This window comes from Tyto alba, unplaced genomic scaffold, assembly GCF_018691265.1.
Source record: "Tyto alba isolate M040663 unplaced genomic scaffold, T.alba_DEE_v4.0 Super-Scaffold_7, whole genome shotgun sequence".
Taxonomy (NCBI): Eukaryota; Metazoa; Chordata; class Aves; order Strigiformes; family Tytonidae; genus Tyto; species Tyto alba.
Window position 1 is genome coordinate 18714335 of NW_024881328.1, and position 27043 is coordinate 18741377.

At 64.9% G+C, this 27043-nt stretch overlaps 1 protein-coding gene across 1 annotated transcript in view; it reads left to right on the top strand.

The window, feature by feature from the left end:
• Window positions 1-3209: 3209 nt before the first annotated feature.
• Window positions 3210-27043, top strand: part of ASIC4 (acid sensing ion channel subunit family member 4) — a 29943-nt gene continuing 6109 nt past the window's right edge. Inside the window, exon 1 of the mRNA XM_032985325.2 lies at window positions 3210-4584. Within this exon, the coding sequence (XP_032841216.1) occupies window positions 4009-4584 (576 nt within the window). The 5' untranslated portion in view covers window positions 3210-4008. The remainder of the gene's footprint in view (window positions 4585-27043) is intronic.

Consider the following 27043-nt stretch of genomic DNA (forward strand, 5'->3'; position numbering starts at 1 on the left):
CCAGGCATCTGGAAGTGCAGCTTCTGCACACACAGATAACGGCACCTGCACAGCGTGTCCTGCCTGGGGGGCTTCCAACCCTCTGCACTCCTTGTTTATCCATCTGGGACTGTCCTGAGTGTCTGTGTGAAACTTGGACAAGCTGGTGCTGCTGCCTGCTGCTGAGCTGGGGCTCTGCCCTGCCCTCCTGCCCGCTCGGCAGCCTTGTCCTTCAGCTGCTCACCCTCCCCTCGCTGGGCAGATTTGCTTCCTGCCCCAGCCCAGCTCTTGGCGCTTGTCCTTTTGAATTGGATCTGATTGTTTTCAGGCCATTTCTCCGATTTGTCAACATCATTTCGAATTCCAGTCCTGTCTTCTCCGGCGCTCGCAGCCTCCCCCCGTCATCTGGCGTAGCGCGTGGGCCCTGCGCCAAGCCCCTGCTGCTCAGCATCCCCCACGGGCTGCGGGGCGCAGGGGGGAGCTGGGAGGACCCCACTTTCCCGACCTGCCGGTGAGCCCTTGGCTGGTTCTTCCATCCTGTCAGCTCGCTTGCGTGGTGGCTAGTGAATTCAGCGCTCCGGAGCCTGGGGCATCATGCTGTTAGCATTGAAGCCAAGGGCTGGATGTGGGAGCGTCAGCGGGCACACAGGCTCTGCAGCAGCTCATGGCCAGGCGGAGGGGGCAGACGAGCCCTGCTGCACGCCGCACAGAGTCCATCTTCGTGGCCTCGTGCCCCCCGTTGAGCAGGCGTGCGGTGCTCAGCCACAGGTGGGACTGTGCTCCGGTGCAGAACGCTGAGCTGCCAACGTGCTGCCAAGTGGCAGCACCAGCCGTTCCCAGCTGGTGCTGTGCTTGCTGCCTTGCCTGGTCCCTGGAGAAAGCAGTCCCTGAGCCCTGCTGCCTCCCCTCCCAGTCATGCTGCTTCCTTGCTCCCTGCCCCTCCAGCCCAGCATCTCTCCCGGTGTGCCCCCTCTCTGGGTGCTGGTGGCTGTGAAGCCACAGTCCTCCCCACTCTGTGGCTGGCAGGAGGCCTGCAGCCGCAGCCGGGGACAGGGCTCGTGCATTGGGTGCCACTCACTTGGGGATAGCTTGATCCCAGCCCAGCCTGGCTGCACTTCAGCCCCGTGCCTTGGGTCACCCAGCGAGGTGATGAGCCCCCAGCACCCACCTGCCCTTGCTGGGTGGCCAGGCAGGACCAGGGCACAATGATGGAGGAGAGGCAGGAGGAGACGGAGGAGAGGACGCATCTTTTTGGTCACACAGGAGAGGACCATGCTGTGGGGAAGGTGCTGACAGGTGCCCCCAGCCCAACTGGCAGTTGTTAATGGAGCAGAAAATGCCCAGAGAGAGCAGGGGTCTGCGGTACCTGTGGTGTGGGGGCCAGAACCATGCTGAGAGACAATCCTGCTGCTGTGCCAGAGGACACCAGCCTCCTGCCAGTCTCAACTCACACAATTCAGCTTGCCCTATACCTCAGGATCTCTGCTTACAGGGTGGATCCTCCACGCCCTCGCGCCCCTCACCACCACGGCACTGAGAGACGCAGGCAGGCACTCCGCACCAGGCTCTGCAGACCAAGGACCCAACGCTGGCCAGCACCTTGCTCTGCAGAACCTCCTCGCTACAGGATCAGGCCCTTGCTGCCCACTGTCTTTGCAGGGCCGCGCATCCCCCCGCCCCTGCGGAAGCAGCCTGGGGCTTGTGACTGTGTAGCTGGGGCCACCGGCAGTGACGGTGGCCCTCGGGCCGCCTGCCCGGCCAGCTCCCTGCCGTACCTCTCCGAACTGGGGGTGCGGGGCTGGCACGTACACGTACATCCCCCCCGGGCGGGGCGAAGCGGGCGGCTGGGGCTGTGCGTGCTCCCTGCCGGAGGCAGCCTATCATGCTGTATTGACCCGCACGGAGGCAGGAACATGTGTGCCATGCACAGATCGATGGGAAGATTGAAGATGCGTGTGCGCTTGCCGGACGACTGGGGAAAGCTTTGCCGTTGGCATCGGCAGCACAGTGAAGGTCACGCTGACCTGCGGCGCAGTCCCCGGGGAGAGGCGAGGCCTGTTGTCGAGCTCATGGGCAGCTGTCTCATCGCTTGTCCTCCGGGGACCCCGGCTTCCCAGCCAGGCACGCACCTCGCCAGCCGTGTCTCCTGGGGGGGGGTACCTAGTGCTGGGCTTGTTCTGGAGGCAGCGAGCCGGTGTTTCCTCCACCGCTGTGCTATGAGACAGGGTCGTAGAGGGGTGCTTGACTTGTGGGTGAGGGGCCCAGCTCAGCCTTTCTAGCAGAGCTAACCCTCTGTCACCAGCTGGGGAAACTGAGGCAGGAAGCTAGGGGAGGTCGTGACTTGCTGGCAGAAGGTGCTGCGCATGGGGAGCAGCCAGATCCAGGCGCCACGGGTGTCTGTGGCCGGTGCTGCAGGGTGAACCCATAACCTCAACACAGTCCCGACCCCACTGGGCGATGCAGACAGAGCCCCACTGCTTGTGGGCAGGATGGGGCAGGAGGTCATCCTGCTTCCCCCGCTGCCCGCGGTGCTGCCGCGGGAGCTGGGTCCCGCGTGGGCCTGCGCACGGGGGCGGACGCGAGTGTGCCGTGGAGAGAGCAGAGACAGACGCGAGGAGGGGCAGGGGCTCAGCGGGGCAGGAGAGGGTGAGGGTGACCCTGGCTCAGCCTTCCTAACAGAGCCGGTCACTGCGGGCGGTGACCCCCACTTGTGCACCGCCGCGGGGGAGTGCGGAGCCCGGCGTGCAGCGCAAGGGGGGGGGGGGGGGGGGCGCAGAAATGAAGCTGGGGGAGCCCAGCCGGGGCGCACGGCAAGCGCAGCGGGGGAGGGCGGTGGCGGACACGGGGGTGGGCGGCGGTGCTGCCGCCCTCCTGGCTCCGGGGCACGGCGGGGCGGGGGGAGACGCGGGGAGGTGCACCCCCGACGCCCCGTCCTCAGCCCCGCTCCGGCGGCGGTTTGCCGGCCGGGTGTCGGCGGGGCCGGGACCGGGACCGACGGGTGTCGGCGCCCGCCGGCTTGGGGCGCGGCGGGCCGCGGCAGGGAGGCGGTTAACGGCCAGGGAAGCCGCCGAGGCAGGAGGAGTCCGCGGGCGGGCGAGCAGGAGGGGGCCGCCGGGCGAGCTGCCCGCAGGCTGCCCGCCCCCGCCCGAGCCGCGCCGCGCCGCGCCGAGCCGCGCTCTGCCCCGGGGCGCACGGGCCGGCGGGGCGAGGCGGTGCCGGCGGCGGCGGCGGCGGCGGCGGGGGGCAGGCTCCGTGCCCCGCCCGCCTCGGCACGGCACGGCTCGGCACGGCTCGGCACGGCACGGCTCGGCACGGCTCGGCACGGCACGGCACGGCACGGCTCGGCACGGCTCGGAGCGGAGCGGAGCGTCTCGGCGCGGCGCGGCTCGGTTCCCCCTCGGCGCGGCGCGGCTCGGTTCCCCCTCGGCGCGGCTCGGCTCGGTTCCCCCTCGGCACGGCTCGGCTCGGCACGGCTCCGGCAGCTCCCGAGCCATTCAAACAAGTGGCTTCGGCAGCACTTCGGTGCCGGGGCTGGGGAGAGGGCGCAGCGCGGCTCCCTGCCCCGGAGGCGCCGGGGCCCTTCACACTGCCTCTTTTCTCTGGCGCTCGCTCTTTATTTGACGATGAAATAATGTTGACATGTCTTGAATTATTAAGTATTCCCTGGATTTTATTAGCACATGATGCCTAAATGCTGCCTGTATCTGCTGGGGTCTTAACCAGAGAGGAGCGAAGGAGAGAGGCAGAGAGACAGAGCGAGGGAGAGGAGAGAGAGGGGTTTTTGACAGCTGTATTTGTGCTGATAAGCGAAGGCACAAGGAGACGATCGACTACTGAGACAAGAGGGAAGCAGCGGCTCGGAGCTGCTGAGAGGGGCTGCGCTTCCCTCCCGAGACGGCTCGGCCCTCCCGGCGCCGTGCTGGGGCTTGGGGGGGACCCGAGCCCCTTCCCAGTGCCTGGCCGGGCTCTCGGCTGGTGCCCGTGCCGGGGGGCAGCTCGCTGGCTGGGCACGCCGGCCGTGCGGGGCAGATGCCGATTGAGATCGTGTGTAAAATCAAATTTGCCGAGGAGGATGAGAAGCAGAAGGAGAAAGAAGAAGGGGATAAGGAGAGCCTGATCGAGGAGCCCGCCCGGCCCCGCTCCCGGGACCTGGCTGCCTTCGCCAGCGCCAGCACGCTGCACGGCCTGGGACACATCTGCAGGTCAGGGCAGCTGGGTGTGCGCCAGACCCTTTGGGCATTTGCCTTCCTGGCCTCGCTCGCCTTCTTCCTCTACCAGGCGGCCAAATCAGCGCTGCTCTACCTGGAGCACCCCCATGTCATGGCCCTGGACGAGGAGGCCATCCGCGAGATGGTCTTCCCTGCCATCACCATCTGCAACATCAACCGCTACCGTCACTCGGCGCTCACCGACGCTGACATCTTCCACTTGGCCAACATGACCGGGTTGCCCCCCAAAGACCGGGACGGCCACAAGGCCACGGATCTGCTCTACCCCGACCCCGACATGGCTGACATTGTCAACCGCACAGGCCACCAGCTCGACGACATGCTCAAGAGCTGCAACTTCAGTGGCGAGAACTGCTCATCCCGTGATTTCACTGTGGTGAGTGCACGCCTGCCTCAGCTTCCCCGGGGGCCTCAGCTGGTGTGGGGGGCACCAACCCGGCTGCACCTCGCCAGAGCAGGGCTCCCTGGCTCGCTCCGGCTGCTGAAGTTTGCATCTTTCTCTGTTTGAGTTTCCCTCCAAGTTTCACACGGAGGGAGGGAGAGGATCCTCCGTGGGAGCTCTTGGTAGGGCTGTGCGGGCGCAGGACCAGGCTGCCAGCAGGTCCGTGCCGGAGGGGCTCGCAGGCAAGAGCCGGGGTGGGGGGAGCAGGGCTCAGCAGTCCCCAGGGTGGGTGTGTGGTGGGCAGTGGGCAAGCCGTGGTGTAGAGCCCTGCTCCAGCCTGCGCTTCCCTGTGGGTCGAAGTGCTCTGTCGCAGGGTGCTTTGCACAGTGGGAGTGTGTGTGTGTGGGGGGGGGGGGGGGCGGTGCAGAGACCCCTTTGCACATAGGGGAGCCTTCCTGCGTTTGAGAAGGGTGGTGCTGGGATGTGTGTGAATCTGGAGGCTGCCAGCATTGCACACGCACATGTGTGCATGCACACACGCCGAGAGGCTCTGTTCCCGAGGCACGGCTACAGCTGGGCGAGTGGGGGGGCTGTCCGGGGCTACTCACTTGGTGCCGGGGGCTTGCAGGCAGGGCCTCTTCCCAGCAGCGCCCTGCCAGCCCAGGCAGTGAGCTCCCAGCCGGGTGCTGCCAGTGTGCAGCTCTTACTAATATTGAGCCTGGAATCACAAATCCCCGCTGTGGTTTGGGAAAATAAATGTGCTGAACGGGCGGAATACCTGATGGGACCCTTTTCAGACCGTAATGACTCTGGAAATGAGCCGCCTCTCTCCTACGGCTGCCAGGGGCTACTGCTCGTCTGGCTTGCTGCGCTCCCAGGAGCGGTGCTGCCAGCCGGAGCCTGCTCCGTGCCGGGGAGGGGGATGCGATGCCACGGGCTGTGCGGGATGCTGGGGGGCGAGAGGAGGCTCCACGGGGCTGGAAATGGCTGATGCAGCACGTCCTGTTTCACTTCGTGCCCATCGGTACAAAGCCTGCTCGCTGCGCAGGGTGATGCTGTCCCTGGGAAAGCGCCGGTATAGGGGGGGCTGCCCTGTGTAGGGGGGGTGGCATAGGGCACTGCAGTGGAGTGGGAAGGAGCAGGGGGCAGCGAGGGGGCAGCCCCACTCCTGCTGGGGTTTTGCTGGGCTCTGTGCCTGCTCTACACCAGCTGCCTGAGTTTGCCGGGGAGAAGTGCGGTTCATCAGGGCTGGGAGCAGGGAGCTCTGGGGCTGGACAGTCCTGCACATGGCTCAGCCACGCCGGCTCCAGCCCCAGGGTCTGCCTGGGGGATCCTGCACAGCTTTGGCTTGCGGGGGAGGTGGCGAGCCCAGCCGTGTGCCGGGCAGCGGCACGGCATGGCAACGGGATTTGGTGTGTGCTGAGCTGTGCTGCGAGGCTGGCAGGGCAGAGCTCGGGCAGATGGGGCTGAGTACAAGCTTCCCGCAGCGTGGACACGGTGTGTGGCGTGTGCCGTGCTGCGTGGCAGCAGAGGGTGACTGCCAGGACAGTCACCGGGACCCGGTTTCTCAGTGGGTGGCTGTGCAGGACCAGCTGGCCTGCCTGCCTCAGCTGCTTACGGGTCTGCCCTGGGGATGCCTGGGCAGCCGGGCTCTGGTGTGCCAGCACTCTGCACCGGAGCGGGCTTCAGGCATGAGGATGGTTAGTGCTAGCCGATCCCCAGCCCACGACACAAAGAAGGGGAGCACAGGGCTCCCACAGCCTCCACCCCTCTGTCCCCAGCTCAGCCCTCCAGCCCAGCCTTTGCGGTATCAGGGGCTGTCAGCAGAAAGGGGCGTCCGCATCACCTCTCATTTGCCTGGAGCAAAGGGGTGAACCTGGGGCAGGAGAGACTGCAGGGCATGGGCGTGGGGAGGGATGGGGGAAGATGTGACCTCTCTCTGCCACATAGCATGTCCCAAAGCCTTGCCAGGCAGCGGTGGGACCTATCCAGGCATCACACCATTTGCAGCTGGAGCCTCCTACTCCCGTTCCCTGAGCCAAATCAGTCCTTCGTGCCTCCTGGGAATGACTGAAACACAGCGCAAGCTGCTTGGCAGGCAGGGTGAGTCCCAGCTGTGATGTGTGAGCTTGGGTGCTCCGGTGCCTCCCAGCTGTGGCCCCGATGCAGGAGCACCCGTGCTGCCCTGCACCCAGCCGTCATGCGGCGGGGAGCTCCAGGCATCATCAGTCCCAGTCCTGCGTCCCCATGTGTGCCTTTATGTTCGGAAGGCTCTTGTACTCCCGCTGCAGTGGGCGGATATGTGAGTCACAGCATGTCCCAGCAGTGATGGAGGGCTCCCAGACTGCCAGCACATCCCAGTGAGGCAAATAGCCTGGGGTCCCAGGGTGCCCAGCCCATGGCGAGCAGCCCCTGGAGCAGAGGTCTCATCCCCAGGGATGCCGGAGAGGGGAAGGAGCTTTTCCTGCAGCCGTGCTTGCAGGAGTGCTGGAGTCCTTCCTTCCCTCTGGGCACTTCATCCAGAGGCTGGAAGTTTTACAGCACGAGGGTGGCCAAGCCGTGGGGCTGCCGGTGGCGGGCTGCATGTTGGGGAGCAGGAGCAGCGCTGAGGCTGGAGCGTGTCCGCTACCACTTGCAGCCTGTGCTCACACAATAAATAACTCGTGCGGATCCTTTAAGTAAGAGCCGCGAGTGGTAAATGATCTTCCCCTATTTAACGTCACAAATCCACGTTCTTTATGGGATAGCAAATTAAGAAACTATGGGGGAAAAAAAAAAAAATCCCCAGCGTAAGCATCTTCTGTGTAATAAAGCCCGGCTGGGCTGTAAATCTCCCCAGGCGGCAGGGACAGCCCTGAGCCGCAGCAAGGCTCCCCTGCAGCCCCGCTGACAAATGTGGCCCCTTACGTCGGCTGCCGGAGGGCTGTGCTGGAGCCTTGGCGAAGCCTTTTCCGACCCCCCCCCGGAGCCGTGCCATGCTCCGCAGCCCCCATCCCCGCTCTGCCCGGGGGTGCGGGGCTGGGCTGCCCCCGCTGCTGCCCGGTGCCTTGGCGAGGGCGGCGGGTACGGAGCCCTGCCGGGTGGGCGAGCGGAGCTGCGGTGCCGGCACGGGAAATCAATAGCGGTCTTTACGCGCCATTAAGCGGGAGGTTGGGAAGTGTCCCCACGGGGCTGGGGGCTCATCTGCGGCTGGTGGCTTGTGCCAACCCTCGCCTTCATGCCAGGCATCCCGGTACGGTTGCAGCCCGAGGCCGGTGCTGGCCATGTCGGGGGGCACTGTGGGACGGGAGAGCCCTCCCAGCACTGCTTTGGGGGCAAGGCAGATGGGGTGTGCAGGGGTCTAGGGGCCGTGGGAGGAGGTGTGTGGAGCTGGTCCCCCCGCCCCGGCTGCCAGCAACATCCCGTCAGTGGCTGCGGCAGAAGGCTCCGCTCATGGCCGGGTGGGAGCTTGGTGCCTTTCTCAAAACCGCGTCCCCTGTCAAAAGCCTTTTGTTTCTGATGTGTGGCTGCCAAAGGCAGTCCTGCCAGGGCTGGAGGTTGGGGGGGAGCGGGGAGGTTGCTGAGAACTGGCAGCGCCTCTGGGAGTTGGCACTGGCCCCAGCTCTCCAGGCAGGACCTCCTGCCTGCCCGGGACACGGGCTGCCGTGGGGGATCTCCCTGGCACTCCACACAGACCCCAGAGGGGGAAGCCCCTCTACCAAGATAGGGGGAGCATCCTCGACTGCACCCCATATGGACCCCAAAAGATCCTGGCTGGGGGGGGGTGGGTGGCCAGCAGGCTGTTGCCCTTACCTCCTCCTCCCATCAAGGCTGTGCCACCGTCCCCCCTGCAACCCTCACCAGTCCCAAAGTGGGGACTCCTTGTGACCTTTCTGCCAGAACCATACTTAATAAATGTCACATTTTCAGCCTATTCTTATGCTGGGCGAAAGAGCTGAACTCGCTCCTCACCTGCCCTGTGCTGCCTGATGCCTGCTCAGCCCCCAGTGTTCACCCACTCCATTTCCCCTCTCCCGCTGCACAGGGCTGAGTGTGTCTTGGGGTGCAGGGGGGCTCACCAGGAGCCCCTCAGCCACTCACAGAGCTTCAGACACTGCAGGACCTGCCCTGGCTGGGGTGCAATGGGGCTCTGGAGCCAGGTCCCAACGCAGCATCATGGTGGCATGGCTGCAGCTGGGGTGGGTGTCCTGCCATGCGTGGCAGGGACTGGTTGGGCTGGGGCTGGTGTGTTGGTGCCCAGGAGAGCCTGGAGCATCCCTCTCCGATCCCATGCCTGTGAGCTGCTCGGTCAAGCCCAGCCGTCCCCATCGGGGTCACCGCACTCCACTCAGCAGCTCCACGTCCTCCAGCCCCAGCCTGGTGACTGAGTCACCTCCTTGGGGGCTTGCAACCCATCCAGAGCCCCCCATCCTCACAGCCTGGCCACTGGGCTTGTGTATCCCCACGTCTGTGTCCCGGGTGGTGCAGACACGCTGCAGGTTGGTCGTGCTCCCGTCCGGAGCGGCGGCGGCAGCTCCGGTGCTGTTACACATGAGCTGCCCGGGCACGGCTCGAGGCACTGCTTGTGCCAGAAAACGGGGGACTTTAATGCAATTCGTTGCCATTTAATTTTACACAATTCCTGCTGCTTAATCCACTGAGAAATGCTAATTTATACAATTCACGTCTAAAAATAAATGTCAGTCCAGCAGCTCCCAGCAGCGGGTAGCTGCTCCCACCAGCCTTGTGTGGGGACCCCAGCCCAGAGCCCACCCTGCTCCCGGCCAGCCAGGCTGCTGTTCCTTGCCCTGTGGTGCCTGGGCTGCAGCAGCATGTTGGTGATTATGGGGCTAATCAGGATTTGGGGTACTGTGGTGGGACAGCGAGGGGCTGGCTGCACCTAGGGGTGCCACTACAAAGACTCTCATCATAGTGGGTCTCGGGGTGCTGTGGCAAGGGGACACCGGGTGTTGCGGCGATTCCAGCTGTCTTTCGGACGGCTGGAGAGGTGTGAGGGGTGTGGGGCTCTCAAGGTGTCTTTGGAACCCCCATTTCCCCATGGTTTCCCTCAGAAAGACAGGGTCAGCCCTGTGTGCAGCTGCACCCCAGGCTGTGGCTGGGGGTGCACGGGGCGAGAGGTGAGTCCCAGTGTGAAGGGCGGGTGTGGGGTCACCTGAGCTGCATGTGAGGGGTCCGGCCGTGGGTCGGGGTAGCCTCCGCCTGGCTGGCAGGTATTAATTGGTCAGAATACTCCATTAATGAATGTGGGAGGGGAGGGAAACGCACACCCCTCCTGCCTGGGGAGCAGGGATGCATCGTTAGATCCCTAAGGAGGCTGCTCAGCAGAGGACAGGGAGAGGGTTGGACCCTGCAGGGAAGGGGACCCATGGCTGGGAAGCGCCTGTGCTCAGCTCCCCAGACCCTCGGCTCTTGTCCTCAAGCATCTCCATATGCCACTGCCCTCCTCCTCAACCCCATGGGACCTTGCATCTCACCTCCACCACCTCCCCTCTCCCACCCCTTTGCTGGGCAGACCCCCCATGCCACCCCCATCCAAGCGGGGTGGCACTGGCACCAGCAGCGACACTGGGGAGGGGGTGCCGGGGCAGTGGGGTGGGCGGCGAGGGCTGTGGCTGTGGGTGCCGGCTCCCCACGGGAGGGGGCCGAGGCGGGGGAGCAGGGGAGTGTGGAGGCGACACGGCGGGGGAGCGGAGATGCTGAAGGAGCCGGCGGCTTTCCCACCGTCTCCCTGATTGAGATCGGATCACCGTGAGCATAAAAAAGCTCTCTTCATAATTATATTTAATGAATTGACTTTAAAAGCTCTTACGCTCTTATCTGGGTAATTTAATATCACACACTTAATAAGCCTGTCTCTGATATGGGGGGGAGCCAGCGGCCAGGACGCCCGCGCCTGGTGTGGCTCCTCAGGGACGCGGGACGTGCCGTGAAGCGGGTCCCACGTGCCAGGCTGGGCAGACGGGAGGCACTGCCATCCCCTGGGGCCAGGGCACCCGCGGGGTGTCTGTGGAGCACTGCTGGCTGCAGAGTGGGGTGGGCACCTCGCGTGGCTGCGGGAAGGATGGGGCCAGGGCACCCATGGGGGCTTGGCCCTGGGAGCGGGCACTTGATAATGCATGGGGCCACGGGGCTGTGGGGCCAAGGGGATGTGGGGCCATAGGGCTGTGGGGCTGACAGGGTGCGGGATGACCAGCTGGGGGGCAGGGGGTGTTCATGGGGTGCAGTGTGGCTGGCTGGGCATAGGGCAGGGCTGGCTGGGGTGCTGGGGTGCAGGTTCCCTGTGCTAGCAGTGTGTTGGCACGGTGCGTGGCACTGTGGCTGGCAGGGCACAGCCGTGACCTCGTCCTTGGTGCCAGTGTGACCTGTGGCAGGGGTCCCACGGCCGTGCGGCGCTGGGGCAGCCCCAGGGCAGAGCACGCCGCGGGTCCTGGTGCTGTCATGTTGTTGGCTCCCTGTGCACCTTCGGCTCCGGCCACCTGCCCGCCTGGGGTAGCCAGCTGGGGTGGCACAGGGGTAAATGAAGGCTTGTCACCATGGTCTCTGCAGCTCTGCCCTGCCGGCTCCTGCGCTGCTGACATTGCTGCAGCCCCGGCGGGAATTCCCGGCACCCCCCCTGTGACCCATTGATATGTGCAGGCGGGTGCCTGCAGCGAGCTGGAGGGGCAGGCTCTGCCTTATGGAGCTGGGGGCCCAGGGGACCGCAGGAGAGCCTGGGTGCAGGCTGGGGCTGGGACCAGCACCCCATGGCCGTGGTGGCAGCCCCCGGCACCCCCTGCACCAGGCACAGCGAGGGTGGAAAGCCACCAGGCAGGCTCGTGTCCCCTGCATGCCAGAGCTGGAGCTGCTGGGAGCTGGCTGGTTCCCCCAGCCTGGTGCCGTGTCCCCCGGTCATCCCATGCCCTCAGGTCCCTGATTCCCAAGTGATGGAAAATGGAGTGGCACCTCCCCGCATCCCTGCCGGCACCGTCCCAGGACCCGGGGCAGGGACAGGGAGGGTGACAAGGGCAGGGTGTGTGGCGCTGGCCTGCGGCCGGCCATCCCCAGGGGCCAGGGTGCCTGGCAGTGCCGGCTGCTGTGCCGGCACTCGGTGCCAAGGCAGGGCGGGCTGGAGCGAGGCTTGTGCCAAGGTGGCGGGGCGAGGGGACGAGGACACAGCTGCCACATGGCCCTGCGGGGGGTTGGGGGGGCAGCCCCAGGCAGAGCAGGGGCCCCGGGGCTCCCCGGCATCTGTGGCGCGGGGCACGGGGGCAGCCGTGTCGGGTCTCCCTCTGCGGGGGAGCGGCTGGAGCAGGAGGTTTACGGAGCTGCACTAAGTGACGCAAATGGTTTGAAGCCCATAAAGAGAGACGGTTTTATGTAAGACGACTATATAAAGCTCTGCTGTTCTGCCATTGATGAGATATAGGCCTTTATTTATAGAAGGCAATGTTTGCGGTGCGAGCGCTGAAAGCCAGCCAGGGACCCGCAGATAGGGCGTCGAGTCATTTCACATGCAGCTGCCGTCGACACTGTTCACACATTAAAGAAAAAAATTAACAAGTTTGCAGCCAGTCAGGTGGAAAAAACAATAATTGTCGAAAACCGTATTTCCCCCTTTTTCCAATAACAAATAGCTGGAACGCTGCTGGAGAGGCTTGAGCTTGCTCTGGGAAAGGACAGGCTGAGGCTCTGGCTGGGCTGGGGGATGGAGCAGGCAGGGGGGAGGCAGCCAGGGGCAGGAGGAGAGCCCAGGCAGGGGACACAGGGGCTGCTGCCGGCACCCAGGCAGCCAGCAGCAGGGTGGACATCCTGCGTGGGCATTTATATGTCCAGGACTGGAATAACAGGGTCTGCAGGCCGGGATGATGGTGCCGGCAAAGCAGCATGGCCCTGTGGGGGCCAGGAGCTGGGGAGGGTGGGCAAATGCCAGAGGCTGAAGGTGCTCGCCACACAGGGGGGCTGCAGACTAAGCCCTGCTCGGTTTTCCTGCCTGGCCTGCATTGCCTCTCCCCGCCTGCACATAGAGGGATGCTCTGAGGTTATTTCTTTGCCAGATGTGGCTGTTTTTTTACTGGAGAGCAAGCAGCGAGTCCCTGTGGTCAGAGCGCCCTGCCACATTTTGTTTTGTGCATGAAAGGAGGAAAAACTTCTCATGATTAATTGTGCAATAGGGGAGAACATGCATCTCTCTAACCTGCTCCTTGCTGGTTGCTGGCCTTTTCTCCCAGGCATTGCCCCAGCATGCAGCCAGGGAGGAGGCAGAGAGCTCGTCCCCTGGGCATGTTCCTTGCACTGGCTGCACAGCGAGGGTGTGAGGGCCGAAGGGTGCCGACACCTCTGCTACATCTCTGCAAGGGCCGTGAAGGGGAGGAAAAGCCAGCCAGGGCTTCACAGCAGGCGAGCAGAGTCAGACTCCTGCTTGAGCAGCTTCCCTGCGGTTCCCCGCGCCTTTCTGCGCTCGGCTGTCCCCTGCTTACGCTGCAAAACCTTCCCTGTGTGCTCTGAGCCGTGCCCCGGTGTGCTGTGCCAGCAGCGGTTTCAGGCAGGGCGCTGCCGGCCCCATCTGCCTGCGGCTGCATCGCTGTGCCGGTGGCAAGCGGGAGGTGAGGACAGCCCGATGCTGAGCCAGGGCACACGGCACCGTCCTGCCAATCTTGGGGGGGGGGGCGGGGGGCAGGGGGGGCTGGTCCTGAACCCAGACGCTTTGGCACTCGGGGCACATGTGCCTGCCCTGTCCCTGTGAGACATCGCTGCCTGCTCGGCCGGTCCTCCCCAGCCACACTTGCACGGGGGGGGACCCCCTCAGTGGAGGCACCACCAGTTTGCTGTGCCCCTTTCCAGGCTCAGATGAAAGCTGGAGCACGCTTTGCACCTGAAGGGCTGTTAAGCGCCAGCTAAGGTCGGCTGGAGTCAACAGGTTTTCTTCCAGCAGAACAAAAGATTCCCTCCTGAATGCAGCGCCGGGAAGGCGAGCGCAGGAGAAGGGGGGGAGGCAGGAAAGCCAGAGGCTGGGAGGACCTGTGGGTGCCGTGTCCCACGGGGGTCAGGGACCCCTCTCTGTGTTGGGAAGCTCATCTGGGCTGGAGAGACAGGTTGGCCCTCGCCCACGGTGTCGGGGCAGGCTGGGGAGCAGGGGCTGGGGGGACCTGCTGACCCAATGACGGCCACCAGCCCCAGTGGGATGCGCAGGGCGGGAGGGGAGAGGAGGCATATGCCTCTCCAGAGCAGAGCCCCTGATTAATCACTAAGTGCCGGCCCTCCAGCCAGCAGCTCATTAGCCATTTAATTTCCCAGTGCCCGGCTGGGCGGCTCTGATTGAGCCGGCTGCACTCATCTGGGCAGCTGCAATCAGGCCGTGGCTCCCCCGCCCCGGTCACAGGCACAATTAGTGCCCCTGGGGTGGTCTGGGCAGCGGGTGCTGCAGGCACTGGGTGCTGCGGGCGCTGCAGACGTCGCAGGCACTGCGGGTGCTGCGGTCAGGCACGGGTGAGGCACGTCGGGGACAGTGGCTGCGGAGGGCTGACGGGCAGCCCCGGGGGCAGGAGCCGTGCCCGTGTCTCCTCCTGTATCTGGCTGCAGCCCGGCTGTGCCCGGGGCATCGCGGTCCCCGGGATGTCACGGGGCCGGGAGCGGCTGTCAGCGGTGCCAGCGGCCGTGGCGAAGCGCTACGCTCGGCTGCACAGGGATGTTTTGCCAGTGTGTCATCGCCGGGAGGCAGTGGCCCTGGCACCCCGCACGTCCCCAGCTGTCCCAGCCCTCCACCACCTGCACCTGCACCCACAGGGTGGCAAAGCGAGGGCTGCGGGTGGCACCCATGTCCCTGCCTGCACCCTGGTGTCCCTGCCACTGCCCCAGGCTCTTTCCTGCCCCCGGTCTTCTTCCTCCCAGGCCAGAGCTCAGCCTTGGGGACCCCTCCGGGGATGGGCTGGGGGTGCTCGTCTGGGCCAGGGGAGCAGGACAGGGGCAGGAGGGAGCTGGGAGCCCCAAGAAGAGCAGGTACTGGCCAGGGATGCTGCCCATGGACTTCATACACTGTTTGGGCATGCAGAGGTGGGCACTGCTGTGCCTTCCAGCTGCAGGGGGGTGTTTGCGGCTTGGCCGCCCCCCTTTGCGCTCCAAACCCTGCTGTGCCCTTCACTCCCGAGCTGCCATCCCCTCAGTTTCTTCACTGCCCAAGGAGGGAGGGACCGTGCGGCGGAGAGAAGCGTCTCCATCCATCTTCAACGCTCCAGCGGCTGGAGCAGGGCAGGGTGGGGGCCTGCAGGTGTCCCCGCTGCGGAGGGTGATGGGGTGAGGAGTGGTGGGGTGCACGTGGGGGCAAGCTGGGGGCTACCCTGGGGCTGTGGCCCCCATGGAGGAGGCAGGGCCAGCCCGGCATCTGCTGCGGTTGCCCCTGGGGAAGGGCACAGAGCAGCCTGCCTTCCCGGGCAGCACAGGACTGCGGGCACTACACAAATCCAGCCAAGATTGATGCAAGTACTAATTATGTGCTGGCAGCTCGGCTCCTGCCCGGCCAGGCAGGGTGCTGGGTGCATGGGAGAGGTGGGTTTGCACTGGCACTGTGTCCCCTGTACACGTCCCCGGGGTCCCCAGCTTGCTCCATCCCCCCACTGTGCACCGTGGTGGGCCCTGCCAGGCCAGCCCTGCTCGCCCAGCCCCGTGGTGCTGCCTGGCCCAGGGGGCAAAGCTGCCACCAAGCAGGGAGGCAAACAGTCCGAGGCAGGAGCAGCGCGAGTGCTGTCTAGCATCCTGGCATTCCTGACTCTGAGGTCCTGCTAATCAGAGAGTGTCTGCAATTACATGCGCTAATTATGGGCAGAGGTTCACAGCAATTCCTGCCCTGCTGGCACAGTGCTGATCACACCGGAGCGCGTTGCTCCTGCACGAGGACAGGAGCGGGTGCCCACGGCTGCTCAGCTGGCTCTCCCTGCCCAGGCACAGCATACCACAGCCCATCCCATCCCCATTCCCATCCTATCCCTATTCCCATCCCATCCTGTACTGGACGTGGGTCCAGTGTGTGATGCCGTCCTTGGAACCCGCACGTGTGTGGCTGTGACAACCTCTCCGTCTCCGAGCACCTGGCCGATCGCATCTCGGTGGAGTTGCCTTTCAGAGGGAGTTTTTCAGGCTCTGACCCACCCTGTGCTGTTGCCACTCTGACATTCTGTTTTCTTATCACCTGACATGACCTTAATTAACTCCCCCCTGGGCTGATAACACTCTGGGCTTTTCCTCCAGGAGCTGTGTCTCGGCATGGTGTCCTGCCTCACCGGCTCAGGAACCGCTGCAGAGACTGCACAGGCAGCCTGGAGCGAGGGCGAGAGGGGGCTGTGTGTGCAGGCAGGGCAGGGCAGTGACAGCCGGGGACACCGGGGTGACATCGAGGGGATGGGGCAGCACTGGGGAGGGTGAGTTGGTGCTGCGTTGGGGGTTGCGGGGGAAATGCTGACCGAGTGGAGATGGCTGTCGGGGGGCTGAGCTGTCAGGGTCCCACCACCCTGGGGGGCTGCCAGCCTGCTTGGCCACCCCTCTGCCGCCAGCCCAAGAGGATTGAAATGCCGGCACCGATGACTTTTGTAACCACTTTATCTCTCGCGCTCAGCAAATATTGGTGGAGGGGATGTGATCCAATAGTGAGGTTTGCAGATGGGAATCTCAGCGTGTGATCCCACCGGCTTCGTGCCGTGCAGCAGCCGGCTGCCTCTGCCGCAGCCACTACCTGCCGGGGCCGAGCCTGGCACGGGCACGGCCCAAGGCCAACAGGGCTGCTCCCAGCACCTTCTCCCCATGGACTGGTTCCCAGCAAGGTGCTGGTCTGAGCTTTACTGCATAGCAGCTCATGTCTCATCCTCCAGAACAGGCAGCTTGGGCCCCGGAGCAGGTCCCTGCTTGGGGGTCTTGTCACTCAAATGCCATCAGGCAGCTTTGCCCTGGCAGAATCCAGGGTGATGCCATGGGCCCTGCCAAAAGCAGAGTGTGCAGAATGCTCTCAGATTGTCTCCTTCTGGCTCGCAGCCCCACAACCCTCCACCCCACAGCTCCTAGTCCCCAGAACCTTACTCCTGCCCATCTCAGGAGCTCAGCTCCCACACCCAGGCCCCCAGCCCGGGCAGCGAGTAGGATGCAGGGCCAGTTGTTCCTGGGGCATCCATGGGCAGGGTGCAGTTTGTCCTCCCTGCTAACACTGCCTGCAGACTCAGTGGGAATTGCATTTTCTCGAAGCTGGGCACTCAGTGGAGACCATGGGCATTATGGAAAGTGTGTACAGATACTGCTGCTTACAGCACGTGATGTATGGGCTGCTGCAGGCAGCGCACGGTCCTCAGGAACGCGGCGCTGGCTCCAAGCAGGGGGAAGGGGAGATGGTCCGAAGGACAGAGGAGATGGGATCTGGTCCCCAGGGTGTGGGAGGTAAAGGGGGCATAAGGAGCGGGGAGTCCCCCAGCTGCAGGGGCAGATTGTCCCGTTCCATCCCTGCCAGGACATGTCCCTGCTCCCATAGCAAGCTCTGGGAACCAGGAGGAGCTGGAAGGGGACTGGGGAGCTCATGCAGACGCCAAGGATCAGCACAAGGGCAATGTTGGCCCAAGAATCAAGGAGGGGGCAGGCACCTCTGGAGTCCTAAGGCACCCCCAGCCCATCGCTGCCCACATGTTGAGCAGAGGGTGGGGATACAGGCATATGGGGATGTGGGCTGTGAGGTTGTCCCTGCCCAATGGTGCCAGCACCTCCTACCCTGCCCGGCAGCCCCAAGGAGGGAGCCCCTCCCAGCACCGGGGCACAGGGGCTCTGTCGATCAGCCCCTCCACCCGGGAGCCTGCAGGCTGGGGAAAGCCAACCCCTATCATGTTTATTCCATTGATTTAGCACCGCGAAGAGGGTTTAATCAGCCTTTAGCCTGCACGCTCCAGCATTAAGAACAAATCCATTAGCCACGAGATAACCACAAAGGGTTGCGCTGAGGCTGGATGAGGTCCCAGAGCCTTCAAGATGCAAATTGGCAATCAAAGATCAAAGCCGCGCAGCTCCCTAATCTCTGCTAAAAGGGCTCAGCTATTAACGAGCCCTTTCCTGCTGGGCTGTGATCACCCCACTTCACTCGGGCTCCCAATGTGCTGGCAGGTTACACCATCGCTTCAACCGACCCCCTGGCCCCCGCGGCCCCCTGAGCTGGTCCTGGGGTGGAGGGTAAAGCCATGGCTCAGGCTGTTTGTTTGCATGTTGTTTCCTTCAGTTCTGACATGATGGGGTCAGATTCATGTTGGTGGAGAGAGCGAAGCCCTCAGCATCATCAAGGGGTCAGTGGCTGGAGGGGAGAAGGGGAAGAGGTGGGAGCTGGGATGAAACAGGGTGGTGGGGGAGCTGTGCAGGGCTTATGCAGTGACTTTGGGGATGGGGGGGGGATGCTGGGTGGTTTCAGCCCCTGCCTGGCTACACCATGTGGCTCAGAGCAATCCCTGCTGGCCCCAGGGAAATCAGTGCTGGGGAGCATGGCGGGTGAGGGGGCAGGCAGCAGGGTATGGGTGAGGGACCAGGGCAGAGCGCGGTGTCTTGGGGCTAAATTCCCCCTTTTGGGGGTATTTCTGCCCACTCCATGTCACCCTGGGCCAGGGGGTACACAAACCCCCAGCTCCCATAGCTGCCCTGCCGGCTTCTGTGTAGGGCTGGGGTCAAGCTGCAAGCTGGGGGGCTTTCCCCACTCCCTTCCCAGGCCATCCTGCCTGGGGTGGCTCCACGCACGGCCACCCCGGCAGCCCCGCGAGTCCCAGCCGCCCCACACCACGCAGGAGAGCCGCGAAGCTGCCAAGCTGTGGCAGGAGCCGCGCTGCCAGCGCCGTCAGCAAATCTCTGGCAGCACAGATGTGTGCTCAGCCTGCTCCAGCTCGGGGACCAGCACCCCCCCCCAGCCCGCTGCGAGGGCGAGAGGCTGGGTGAGGCACCCCGGGGTGTGCGGGCACGGGATCCATCAGCCCTGGCAGTGGGGAGCAGAGGGTCATGCCCGGCTCTCCTCTGTCCAGGGACCCGCTCCACTCAGCGAGGTGCCACTCGTGGGTCTCGTGGCACCCCCAGGCAGGCGCCACAGCCTTGCAAGAGGAGGAGGGAGTGAGGCGCCGGCAGCACCTCAGCCAGGGTGACAATAAATTTTTATCAGTGTAAACCCATCCGCAGGCAGCAGGATAACCCCTGTGACAACCCAGCCAGCTCGGAGGCTTCATCTGCACCTTGTCAGTGCTGCGGACTTGCAGATAAATGCCACAGCTGGAGGGACCGTGTCTGTGCCGGTACCTGCCAGCCCCCAAGAGGCGGCTCCCCCTGCCCCCCTGCCCACCCCTGCCCTGCAGCCGTGGGAGCTGCCAGTGCCAGTCTGGGGGTGACCCAGTGACATGGCCACGGTGTGCCTGGTGGGGTGAGCAGACAGAGCCTCTGGAGCTGGTCCAGCACCCGGCAGGAGAGCACTTGGTTAGGTGAGGATGGAGGGAGGAGGACGAGGTGGCACTGCCCTGCCTACTGTCCTACGCGCAGTGTCCCACAGAGCCCTGCATCCTCCATCCACCCACGGGGGCACAGGCGTCGTGGGGGCTGGACCACCAGAGCACACACGCAGGGGCAAAGGCCGGGAAACGCGTGTGTGACACACTGGCAGAGCGTGTCAGGGCCGGGCGTGAGCAGCGCCGCACATGAGACGGCGCGCTCCATGGGCGCAGTCTGTGCGCACGTCCCTCCGTGGGTGCGTGTATGTGCCTCTGCGCAGCTGCCCCGCTGCAGCTGGGCAGCGGGGGGGGGGACGCGTGGGTGCCAGGCGTGGGGTGCCGGTGGGTGCCAGGCGTGGGGTGCCGGTGGGTGCCAGGCGTGGGGTGCCAGCGGGTGCCGGGTGTGGGGTGCCGGCGGGTGCCAGGCGTGGGGTGCCGGCGGGTGCCAGGTGTGGGGTGCCGGTGGGTGCCAGGCGTGGGGTGCTGGCGGGTGCCGGGTGTGGGGTGCCGGCAGGTGCCAGGCGTGGGGTGCCGGCGGGTGCCAGGCGTGGGGTGCCGGCAGGTGCCAGGCGTGGGGTGCCGGCGGGTGCCAGGCGTGGGGTGCCGGCGGGTGCCAGGCGTGGGGTGCTGGCGGGTGCTGGGTGTGGGGTGCCGGCGGGTGCCAGGCGTGGGGTGCCGGCGGGTGCCAGGCGTGGGGTGCCGGCGGGTGCCCGCCAGCGCAGCGGGCCTGGCGGAGGCTGTGGAGCGAGGCGGGCTGGCAGCAGCGGCTGCCCCAGGCCCAACGCTCCCCAGCTCAGCTTTTACATCTCCTGGCAGTGCGGCCCGCGCAGCCGTGGGAGCAGCAATGAGATGGAGCAGCAGAAGGACGGCGAGATAAGGCTGCCTGTGCTGCCCCAGCAGATTAAACGCTGGGATTAAGCAGGCGGTGCCAGCTCTGCTGCCTTTTTATCTCGCTGTTTCTCCCCTCTTATTCTCCCGCAGTCGATAGTGAACGGTCTCTGAGCTGTCAGCAAAGGAAATTGCTTGTTAACCCTTTGGGGACGGGTGGCGCAGCAGTCCCTGCATGGTTGCTATCAAAGAGAAGCGGTCCCCAGGGCCGGCGCTGCCGGGAGGGCTCTGCCTGTGCCAGCCGGAGAGCAGCGGGACCCGCGGTGCTGCCCACCCGCAGGGCCCTGGGGTGCAATGGGGAGCGGGGCAGGGCTGGTGGCACCCAGGATCTGCTGCCTTCTCTCAGCCAAAAGCCATCGGCATTCAGTGGCACCGGTGTACCTGCAAGGCAGGGGACGTGGTGCGGCGCTGAGGTCCCTGCAGGGTGACAGCAGCCGGGGAGCAGAGGCTACCTGAGCTCCACAGAGGAGCCCCAGAGACATTGCCTATCCCACTTTCAGGTATCCTTGATGTTCCCTGCTCTCTCCAGCCTGCAGGATGGATGGGCTCAGTGGTACATCTCTGCATGTAAACACAGGGCTAGGGATCCTTCCCTGGTCCTGGAGCCCAGTGGCCTGGGCCAGCTGTGTCTGCACAGCACCGCGCATGGTGCCAGCACTCCTCCAGCTGCCAAGAGGAGCCCGCTGCCCAAAACCAAAATTACTGCTCTTTGTGTGTGTGCATGTTTTGTTGGGTTTGCAGCAGCGAGGCTGAGCTGCAGCCCATCCCAGCACGTATCCGTAGGGTGCTGTGCTGTGTGCCTGAGGGCGGCGTGCCCGGTGCGAGGCGTGTCTGAGGATGGGAAGCTGGCCGGAGAGTGCTGGAGAGTGCAGAGTGATGGCAAGATTACTGCTTGGCACAGTCCAAACCCAGGCCAGGGAGCATGTTAGCAGCTCGGCAAGCTCACCCTGGCATGTTTGGGGGTGCAGTTTTGGTGCACCTTTCCCACGGGGACCCTCCATGGTTTTGCCCCACAGTTTTCCTCATCTCCCTCCCAGGGGAGGCGGGAGGCAGAAAGTTGGGGCACAAACCTCCTGCAGCCCCACCAGCTGACCCTCATGCTTAGGGAGAGACCAGGGTAGGTAGGCAGAGTGCTCAGTGTCTCAGAGAGGCTTGCTGCTTGCTGACAGGCTGAAATGGGCTTCCCCAGCTCCTGCCCCCCTGCCTCTCTGCACCCCTGCCCTGTGCTGCAGCATGCCTCCTCTCCCTACCAGCAGCCCCAGCACTTCATCTTCTGCAATTCCCTTGGTGTTGGCTCCTTCACCTGCCCCGGTGACCCTTTTGGTGGATGCTTTAAAGTGCTTAGTGCAAGCAAGCTGTAGGAAAGCACAAGCCGCCCTGAGATCTGCAGGGAGCAAGTTATCCCTGGCCGGGGCAGTGGTCCCGACTGGGGTGGGATGCTGCTCCACGGCCGCTGTGGGATGGAGAGGGCAGAGCTGTGCATCCGCATGGGCCGGGGACCTCGCCAGAGCGGTGTGGGAGCCCTGGGCAGCCAGGGCTGAGGAAGCTGCCGGGGAGCTGGAGCAGATGCTGTGCCAGGCAGCCAGGCTGTGCGGGCGAGCAGAGCCTGAATCAGGAGAGGAAACCAGGAGTGATTGGCACGTGCGGGCTGGCAGGCTGGAGGCTGCGAGGGGATGGGATTGCTGTTTATAAATACATCAAGGGAGTAAACACAAGGGAGGGAAGAGAGCTATTTAAGCTAAGGGACAATGCTGGCACGAGAATAAATGGTACAAACTGGCCATGAATAAATTTAGGTTGGAAATGAGAAGCTGAGTGAGATTCTGGGATGAATTCCCCCCAGGAGCAGCGGGAGGGGAAAGCACAACTTTGTGATGGTACTTGCTCTGCTACGGGAGGCAGCTGTGTGCTGCTGTGCCCGTGCAGCAGGGCCGAGAGGTGAGGACCTGGGGACTCTAGTCCCTCGCTTCCATGTCAGCCACTCCGGCTCCGTGTGGCACCAGCCGTACGGCCCCCTCTGACTCCGGGGTTGGCTGGTGCAGGACTCCTGGGATGGTGGTTTGCACGGGAGAGCTCCTTCCCTGGCACACGCGGTTGGGTGTGCTGTCCCAGATGCTGTACCTGTAAGCAGAACGGTAACAACGTCCCCCCTGATTTACTGAGGTCACCGGCAGCACTGGGGAAGATGTGCTGGCAAGGTGTCCTTGCCCGTGTGCATGATGCATCCCTCTGCCACGCACTGCATCGCCGTGCTCCCGACCTGCCAGGAGCAGGGAGCCCTGATCCGGACCCTGCCTGCTCCTGGTGAGCACAGGGCTTCACGCTGGCCCCAGTGCAGCAGCAGCCTGGCAGTGACCTGCTCGCCTTGCCCGGCGCTGGGGCTCTGGTGCCTCCCGCCTCTGTGCCCAGCTGGCAGCGCAGCCCGCGGCACAGCTGAGCACTTGGTATTCCAGCAGCGAGCCTGCTTGGCACGAGAGGGGCTCCGCCGGCCCCACGCACCCACATCTCTGCTGCTGGCTCAGGCTTGGCCAAGGGGGCTCAGTTGGCACAGGCTGGCCTGTGACACAGAGAGAGGCACATCTGCGGTGGCAGGAGGGGTGCCGGCCCCTCTGGGATGTGCCCTCAGCATCCCCCTGCCACCCTGCTGCTCTCCCTCCTCCTGGGGAAGTGGGTCTGGGTGGAGGATGCTCCAGAGCTTGGCCCTTCGCAGGACGGGGGAAACAAGGAGCCCAGCCCAGCACAGGTGTGCCGTGCCCGGGGCCGAAGGTGCCCTGCTCTGCCAGGACTGAGGCTCCAGAGCCTCGTGCCCCATGGATTCGGGAGCCCCGGCCCCCACGAGCAGGGCTGCATTCCACAGGAACCGTTCTGGCAGCTCTGTGTGGGGCAGGGGGCTGCGCCGAGGGGCTGCCGGTGTGGGGGATGGTTGTGCTGCCGCCGGAGCTGGGGTTGAGCCAAACTGGCACGGTTCCCCAGCCCCTGCTGGGAGCGGGGAAGGGAAATGGTGCGACCGTGCATGCGAGGGGACGTTTGCAGAGGTGAAAACATCCCACTGGCTCAGAAAATTGCTGCAGAATCGGGCTTGAAATGAGTTGAAATTGCTGAATCCAAGCGGATCTCACATCCCGGGCAGTTGCAATGCTGGCGTCAGCGCTGCAGCTTCCCTCCCGGGGCACCCAGGCGGGGCCTGGCCCTGCTGCGTGGGGGGAGTGGGCTGCTGGGGATGCGGTGCGGGGGCTGCCACGCTGGGGCAGGGGGGAGGCACGGTGAGGGGCTCCGGCAGAGCTGGACTCCGGGGCCGGGATGGCCGCAGAGGAGGGCAGGAGCATATCAGGGGGCAGTGTGCATGGGTCAGCCATTGCCCCAGCTCTTCCAGTGTCATCCCAGTTTGGCTCTAGCTCCTGTGCCATGTCTCCTGGCCAGGGGGCATCCCTGTGCCTCCAGCTGCCTGCGCTCACTCAGGAAGCATAATTTCCAATTTTGGAGGCCTCTTTCCTTTATACCACAGCCCTGCCCATGCCAATTTGCTCTCTGGGCGGGGGTACCTGGGGATCACCCTCTAGGTTACCCCTGGCCTGACACCCCCACCAAGCCTAGGGTGGGCAGCACTCTGGTGTCTTCCCCTCCCTGTCCCCATTCCTATCATGCCCCAGGGATGACCGTTGTCAGGGGTGTCTCTGTGCTGAGGTGCTCGCTCCTGGATGCTGTGCCCATGCCCTGGGCCTGCCTGCCAGCTGCGCGTCAGAGCAGGGACGTGGGACCGGGGCTGGGTGTCCCAGCAGGGATGTGGGAGCAGGGCTGGGCACCCTGGGTGTGCAGGAGCAGGACCCGCCGGCACCACGTGCTGCAGCTTGTTTCCCTCACATGAAAATGTTTGGCTGGAAGCTTAGCGTGGCCTCTTGTCTCCTCGGAGCAATCAGGATTTGTCGCTGCTTGCAATGTTTAACGTTGTCTTCCAGAGGCTAAATACCATGGGGAGCCGTGTAAGCTGCAGAAATACCTGCGTGAGCTGGGATCAGCCGGAGGCTGGCACAATGGGCTGGCAGCAGTGGGGATGGGGGACTGGGAGTGCGTGGGGCTGGTTTCTGCATCCCCAGTGCTCATGGGTGGGCTGGTGCAAGCCAGTGTGAGGATGCTGGGTGCCAGCATCCTGCTCCTGTGGGCCTTCCTGCAGCAGAGGGGAAGGACAGCAAGCTCCAGGGGGGTGGAGGGGACTTGGGGGGCCAGGGATCTGTGTGGGGTGGTGAGGAGGATGCCAGGGCCCCTGGCAATCTCTGGCTGGGATCCGCCTGCCGAGGCGCACGCAGCTATTTCTGTCAAGGTCAGTGTGTCTCCACGGCAGAGAGCAGGGAAATGAGGAATCGTGTCGAGAAATTACCTCCCTAATGGGGTCTCCCCTGCACATGAGCGTGGCGTGGGGATGCCGGCGTGCGGCAGCTGAGCGGGGAGGCTGGCACACAGTGTGGGAATCCTGCCACCCCGGCCCAGAGGCTGTAGCACCCATGGGTGCCCAGCAAGCAGAGCAGGATGCCCGGGGGCTCATGCCCCAGGCGTCATCCCTGGCTGCACACACGTGTTCCAGCCCTGCAAGGTGCTTTTCTGGGTCAGCTGCAGGGAGGAAATCATGTTCCCGGTGAAGGCAGGATCTCCTCTGCCCTTCCTCCTCCTCCTCCTCACACGGTCCCTGTTATCTAATTGGGTTTGTCATGCTGGAAAGGCAAAGCCCTGTAGGACTGTGCTGTGCTCTCGCCAGTGTGATTTCGCAGCTGGCCTCGGCACCCTGGCAGCCAACAAGTGAGTAACTCTGCTGGCACGCCGGGCACCCCTGCCTTCCCCACGTGCCCCTGCAGTGGTGCCCACCTGCCTGGGGCTGCAGGGGACAGGGGACAAGGTCACCACCACTACTGGACCTTCTCTTTCAGCCCTGCCGACATTAGTCCATGTCCCCAAGCTGTCTGTCCCCACATGCTCCAGCCTCTGCATCCTGTCTGCATCCCTCACCCTGCTCCAGGGTGATTATGATGCTGCCCAGAGATGTCTGAACTGACACGAGATGGAAGCGTTCGGAGAAATGACATTTCCTTCAGCCTGGGAAGCTCATCCTCCGTTTAAAGAAAACTAATATAAAAGCTGCCCTGGTGTGCAAGGGGCTGATGCTATCAGGCTGGCAGCCTCCAGCTCTCGGAGCCACAATAAATCTCAGCAAGGAGCCGAGCCAGCTCGCACAGCCCCACGCAGACACACGGGCACAGGGTGGGGGGGCAGGGGGACCTGAGCCACGTCCCAGGGATGGTGCAGGGACACACAGGCTGGAGGGGACAGCTCAGTGTGGGGTGGGGTGACCCACTGGGCTGGTCCCATGGGTGCAGAGAGCAGGGAGCCCGCGGCAGTGCTCCTGCTCACCCCGGCACTGTGCTGCAGCAGGGATGGAGCCAGGACCGGTGACAGCTCTGGGGTGTGGGGCCATGCAGGAGGCGAGGGCTGCTTTGTGTCCCCAGGGAGCTGAGCCCTGTCCCAGGGAAGCGCTGCGGCCCCCCCAAGAGCTTCTGTTCCTCCAGCACAGTGAGCAGCAGCGCTGGCATCCCGTGGTGGGTGGGATGGGGACCCTCCTTTCCCCAGGGCACACCGAGCCCTCCCGGGGCAGCGCTGCCGTCGGCGGGGCCGGGATGCTGCCCTCACCCGCCCTGCCCGGAGCCAGGGAGCGCAGCCGGGGGCTGGGGAGGGGGGGGCCCGTCCTGCCTGACCCGGCTCTGCCCTGGGGATGGCGGGGCCGGGGCCGAAGGGCTGCGGGGAGGGAGTGGGGGGTGCCCGGCGGGGCCGGCGCTGCGCTCCCGCTGCCGCCCAAACGCGGGGCCCTGCTGCCACCTGCTGGGACCCGGCCTGCGGCTGCCGGGTGGGGGACCGGGGGGACCGGGGGGGCAGCCGGTGGGGGCCGCAGCCGGCACCCCGGCCGGATCCCGGGATGGCCGCGGCAGGGCCGGCAGCACGGACGGCGCTTGAAGCCACTGCCGGGGCGGGCGGGAGCTCCCCGCTTTCTGGTGCCCCCTTCACCAGGAGCACAGCGGCCCCGGCTCCCCTCGGGGCTGCGGGGGGGGCTGCCGGACACCCACCCACCCACCTCCCCCCTCCCCAACTTCCCCCCCCCCCCCCCGCCTCGGGGCTAGCCCACGTTTCGGCAGGGCTGGTGGTGAAGGCGGGTGCCTGGGAGCGGCAGCAGTGGGAGATGAGCGGCTGCCGGGGAGCGCGGTGCGGAGCTTTGAAGGCGCCCTGACAGGCTGTCGGGGCCCCGCCAGCCACGCTGACAGCCCCCCCCAAACCCCCTCCTCCGCCGCGCTCTGATCACAGCCTCGCCCGTCACTTCAAAGCGCCCGCCGGGCTCAAGTGGGCTCCCACGCAGCCTCCCACCCCACTCCTCCTGCCCCACGGCCTGGCTTCTCCCGCCCCACAGGGCCCAGATCCACAGGGGTCCCCCAGATCCAGGGTGGGGGATACCGGGGCACAGCATTGGAGACCAAGGTACACACGTGGTGCTGAGCAGCGCTGGCAGGAGATGATGGCCCCCCAAGCCTGGCACTGTTCTGCCTCTGTGGGTCAGGGCCCCCAGCCCCAGAGCAACGATGGCTGGGGACCCTAGGGGTCCGGGCAGGGACCCAGGGGGGACTGCAGTGCCAGGGCAGGGGACATGCAGGGGTCCAGCATCCCTGGGTATGAGACTCACACAGGGTGGCTGGGAGAGGGCATCACCATCTGGACACTGATACCTACCATGCTGGGGCACTGGGGGCTGGCAGTTCACCCTCCCTGGGGTAACGCAACACACCCCACCATCCCCCCTTCCCAGCCTGGATCGGGGAGGAATTTTCCATTCCCAAATGGAGGTTGGGGGAAGGCGTGTGTTTGCAGCAGCCCCCTCCTCTCCCTCCCCTTGCCCGTCACTGGAGCAGCTCGGGAAGGCGCCTGCCACGTTTGCCTCTGGGAAGGCACAGAGCAAAAGCCTCCCAGGAGGGAGAGCTCCCTGGAGGGGATTGGGGACTCCGGGCAGCCTCAGGGGGAGCCTGCACCCCACTTTCCAGAGAAACCATCCCACCTGCAACCATGCCGCTGCCCCTTGCCTG